The sequence below is a fragment of the Myotis davidii genome, unplaced genomic scaffold (assembly GCF_000327345.1).
Source record: "Myotis davidii unplaced genomic scaffold, ASM32734v1 scaffold2042, whole genome shotgun sequence".
NCBI classification, from domain to species: domain Eukaryota; kingdom Metazoa; phylum Chordata; class Mammalia; order Chiroptera; family Vespertilionidae; genus Myotis; species Myotis davidii.
In genome coordinates, this window is record NW_006293469.1 from 20,382 (window position 1) to 25,537 (window position 5,156).

The 5,156-nt window shown below is 39.7% G+C and overlaps 1 protein-coding gene across 1 annotated transcript in view; it reads left to right on the forward strand.

Moving 5' to 3' along the window:
* Positions 1-5,156, forward strand: part of MCM6 (minichromosome maintenance complex component 6) — a gene marked incomplete at its 5' end in the record, with an annotated part of 37,400 nt that overhangs the window by 2,594 nt on the left and 29,650 nt on the right. Inside the window, 3 exons of the mRNA XM_006767151.2 lie at positions 1,846-1,992; positions 3,935-4,045; positions 4,683-4,932. Of these exons, the coding sequence (XP_006767214.1) occupies positions 1,846-1,992; positions 3,935-4,045; positions 4,683-4,932 (508 nt within the window). The remainder of the gene's footprint in view (positions 1-1,845; positions 1,993-3,934; positions 4,046-4,682; positions 4,933-5,156) is intronic.

Below are 5,156 nucleotides of genomic sequence, written 5' to 3' on the forward strand. Positions count from 1 at the left end.
AGGGTCCCAGGTTCGATTCCGGTCAAGGGCATGTACCTGGGTTGCGGGCACATCCCCAGTGGGGGATGTGCAGGAGGCAGCTGATCGATGTTTCTCTCTCATCGATGTTTCTAACTCTCTATCTCACTCCCTTCCTCTCTGTAAAAACTCAATAAAATATATTTAAAAAAATATATATATGTTTTCATTGATTTCAGAGAGGAAGGGAGAGGGAGAGAGATAGAAACATCTATGATGAGAGAGAATCGCTGATCGGCTGCCTCCTGCATGCTCCCCACTGGGGATGGAGCCTGCAACCCGGGCATGTGCCCTGACCCAGTACCGAAACCCTGACCTCCTGATTCATAGGTCGATGCTCAACCACTGACCCACACCGGCGGGGCCAGAATTTCCTTTTTAAAACTGAATAGTATTCCATTACATGTGTATACATATTGTGTGTGTCTATTCATCTGTCCATGGTCACTTGGGTTTTCACAATTTCACGTTCATGAATACGTCTACTGTCCTGTGAAATTCTGATATACTTAAAACTATAATTGTATTTATAGGTCCCTACCTGTGGGCAGTGTTACTTTCTGCCTGGCAGGTATTCATCCTTCAAAGCCCAGCTAGACTCACATCTCCTGTGAAACTGTATAAACCTTTCAGGCAGCACCAGTCCTTGCTTCCTTCATGATGTTCCCAATCATTTTCCATTATATCTACACTAATAAAAGAGAAACATGGTAATTGGCATACAACCGCTACCCTTTTCATTGGCTAATCAGCGAGATATGCAAATTAACTGTCAGCCATGATGGCGGCTGGCAGCCAGGCAGCTTGACACTAACATGAGGCTTGCTTGCTTCAGTGATGGAGGAAACCAACATTCCCCGCCTGACTTGACGGCCTCTCAGCTGCAACTCTAAGTAACTATATGGGCTTCAGCCAGCCAGACCGCAACATTGTGTCAAATACAGATGGTAAACAAAGGCCAGAAACCTGTTTTCAGCAGCAGAGGCCTCAGAGCTAAAGCTGGCCCAGAATAAAAAAAAGAAAAAAGAAAAAAAGAAGCAGTTGGGAGCTTCAGTCCCAGCCTGAAAACAGCCCGCAGCCCCTCACCCAGACTGGCCAGGCACCCCAGTGGGGACCCCCACCCTGATCCAGGACACCCTTCAGGGCAAACCAGCCGGCCTCACCCATGCACCAGGCCTCTACCTTATATAGTAAAAGGGTAATATACCTCCCAGCACCAGAATCAACTGAGCCATGAGGCCTCCCGGCACCGGGATCAGCGTGACAGGGGGCAGCGCCCAACCCCCCTGATACACATATTTATTTTGTGTGTATGTATTTATTTTTATTCTGGTTCTTAAATCAAAAACTAGCCTATCAGTTTTCCCTATAGAAATTGAGTCTTTAGATTTTGACCTGAATTTCTTGATTGAACATTTCCTCATTTTAGTTATACATACCAATAATAAAAGAATAGTTAGCATTTGTTGGTTAGAAAATATTTTATCAAGAAATTCATGTTAAAATCTGAAAACCCAGGTTTTCTATGTTCTGGGCTCTGCATAAAACATTTTACAGGCATTCTCTCATTTAATCTTCACAGTAATCTTATGAGATAAAGTGATGTCCTAATCTGCTTTATTTCATTTTGTACTAATTTTTTTCAAAAAGGAGAGGGGCAGGTTTAGAGAGGATAAGTAACTTGCCCCAAGTTACACAACTGTGAAAATGGGCCTATCTGACCCTAAAGCTAATGATCTTTTATCAATACACTGAATTATCAGGCATTTGAATTCTTCTTTTTAATGCCTAGTTCTTCAATTTAATCTGACTTGCATGTATCTGCAGGTTCCAGAACAGTGATGGAGAAACTAAGTACTTGCAGTTAGCAGAAGAGCTAATTCGTCCTGAGAGAAACACATTGGTTGTGAGTTTTGTGGACCTGGAGCAATTTAACCAGCAACTTTCCACCACCATTCAAGAGGAGTTCTATAGGTATGGTATATTAATCTTTCTGGGAGGCCAGTTCTGTTTGGACTGGAAGTGTTCCTTTGTGAGGCAGAAGGGCAGCTGTGATAGAGGCCCTTTGATACAGCCAGTGGTCATGTATTGCTCTGAACTAACTTAGGCCCAAAGCTGAATAATTTTCACATGCAAATGTTGAAAACCTTTGCTTTCTGTATAGTTTCCCTAAGTTTTAAGAGGACCATTTACTTTGTGTCAGGTATTTGGTGCTGTTGCTGTCATTCAATTCCCCACCCCCACCCACCCCATAGGAGTTTTGAGAAAGTGTTTGTGTGGATCCTGTTCTTGATCAGAGAGAGGTGTCTTTACAGCAGTAACGTTCTTCTCTTAAAATTTAATTTTTCTTCTGATTATAAAAGTAATATATATTGTAGAAAATTTAGAAAATAAAGAGAAAAGTAGGGAGAGTAAAAACATCTGTACATTTGTAATCCTGCAGCCCAAAGTTAACTATCATTAGCAGGTCTGTGCCAACAAAGTTCCAAGAGCCTTCTAGGTCTGCAAGTGCAGAGTTTCCTAAGGATCTCTTGACACATTTTGATGTATTTCTGCATATCTATAATTATTTGGATCATACTATAGATAGAGCATCCTGCCCTTTTCACTTAACAGTATAACACTTTTCCATGTCATATAAAATCCCTTGAAAATATTTTAATAGTAGATTGGTATTTTTTTGTAGAAATTAGTTATATTTAATAATTTAGGCTTTAATTTTGTTTTTGATTGCTATGTAAAATGAGAAGCGTTTTCTAACACATACCTTTTTATTTGGATTAATAAATGTGACAGTCTGTATAAATAAAATTAGGTTAAACTAAACATTGTGGACTGTTGTGAAAGAAACGGAGGCCCAGGAGTAAGGAGACACAGCCCTGTTCCTTTACCTTGTGAACTATGAGGTGGAGGACTTGTCTTCATGTTTTTAGTCGTATCTGACCATCAAGAATGGTTGGAGAGATAAGCAGCAGTTTATTGTGACAGTATGCAGCAGTGAAGTTGTATGGACAAGTAAGAGGGAGGTAGAAAGTCAGGGCTGGTGGTAGAAATACCCACACCCATACCTCATGCACGGGTCATGCAGTAATTCTGTCTCATTGAAAGCAGCTAATTTTTCAGAGGACTCCAGTCCCCACTCCTTCAACCAGGCTGCAGCAGCTACTGGGGACTTCTGTCAAGAAAACCTGGGCCACTTCAGTCTAACCCAGCCGTGGGCAAACTATGGCCCGCGGGCCGGATCCGGCCCGTTTGAAATGAATAAAACTCTTGAAAAAAAAGACCGTACCCTTTTATGTAATGATGTTGAATTTATATTAGTTCACACAAACACTCCATCCATGCTTTTGTCCCGGCCCTCCGGTCCAGTTTAAGAACCCATTGTGGCCCTCGAGTCAAAAAGTTTGCCCACCCCTGGTCTAACCAGTCAAATGGGCCATTTCTGCTAATACCTGATGTACACACATTCCTCCCCTGACCTCATCCATTTTTTATCAATCAAGAATTAACCTAGAAAAATAAATTGTCGCCTCGACACCAAATGAAAAGCTGCCTTGGTAGATTGTCACCCCCTTTCCCCCCTCAGATTTTTCAGGTTGAGTCTTCTTGGACAGAGACGTGGCCTACAGTGTGGTTCTAAATAATTAAAGATAAGGAGTATTCGGGCACAGCAGTTTATCTTTGGTGTTTCTACTGTCTTAGATCTATTTGTGGGGGGATAAGAGAGGATTGAAAGAGGCTCTCAAACCTGGACTAGATAATATTAGTTTCCTCTGTAGTTAAATTCTAAGGCTTGGGTGTAACCAGATGAAATTACTTAGTCTCAGCTGTTGGCAAGCATGAAGAGGGAAGGAGGCCTTGGTAATAATAAGCCTCTTGAAGATATCAGTTGATCTTTCTTTTGTTTGCTTTTTAGAGTTTATCCTTACCTATGTCGGGCCTTAAAAACGTTCGTCAAAGACCGGAAAGAGATTCCTCTTGCCAAGGATTTTTATGTTGCATTCCAAGACCTACCTACCAGACACAAGTAAGAAGCCCTTCTTTGGAAGAAAGGAAATGTACCAAATAGTATAGGCATCACTTAATTGTCAGAAAACTTAGGAGGTTGTAGTCTTAGATCTGTGAAGTTTTGCCCAGTTATCCAAAAAATTTAATTTTGGAGAAATGTATTTTTCTAGGGAGATAGGATGAGAAATAAGTTAAGTGAAGCAATTTCTGAGTATTGTCTTATTTTAGGATACTTTTGAGGGGATATTTGGGAGGGAAATTAGTCAAGTGAGAAAATTTGAAAACTGAAACAGTCACAGAAATTCATGAATCTGGAAAATTTTGTCAGAGCTTAAATGGCATATCTTTTAAAGAACTTAAATAATTGTTTAAGAAATTGAAGTGATATTTTGAAAAAAACTACTGAAATTACTTATAAAGTTACCAAGTTATTTAATATAGAATGGGTTTGTGCAGTAAAGTGTTTCTGAACTTCTGAGTCTAAATGTTCCTCCCATGATAACTTTATTTTGAAAATACTTTAATACGTACTTATTTAGAAGTTGTAAATAAGCAAAAAATATTTGCATATAAACAAAAATGTGATTATCCCGTTTTATAATTACTTATTTCTTCGTTGTGCTGTATTCACCAATGGGACATTTATCCTTAAACAGAATTCGAGAGCTCACTTCATCCAGAATTGGTTTGCTCACTCGAATCAGTGGGCAGGTGGTACGGACTCATCCAGTTCACCCAGAGCTTGTGAGTGGAACTTTCCTGTGCTTGGACTGTCAGACAGTGATCAAGGATGTAGAACAGCAGTTCAAATACACACAGCCAAACATCTGCCGAAATCCAGTTTGTGCCAACAGAAAAAGATTCCTGCTAGATACAAATAAATCAAGATTTGTTGATTTTCAGAAGGTAACTTAAATTTTTGTTAAGTTCAGATTTAGCCTATGCTAATAATTCCCTTTTAGGCACCTGCAATTATTATTTAAGAGCTTATTTAGACAGTGTTAAACTCGGTTTTTTGTTTGTTTGTTTTTTTGTTTTTTTTAAATATATTTTATTGATTTTTTACAGAGAGGAAGGGAGAGAGATAGAGAGTCAGAAACATCGATGAGAGAGAGACATCGATCAGCTGC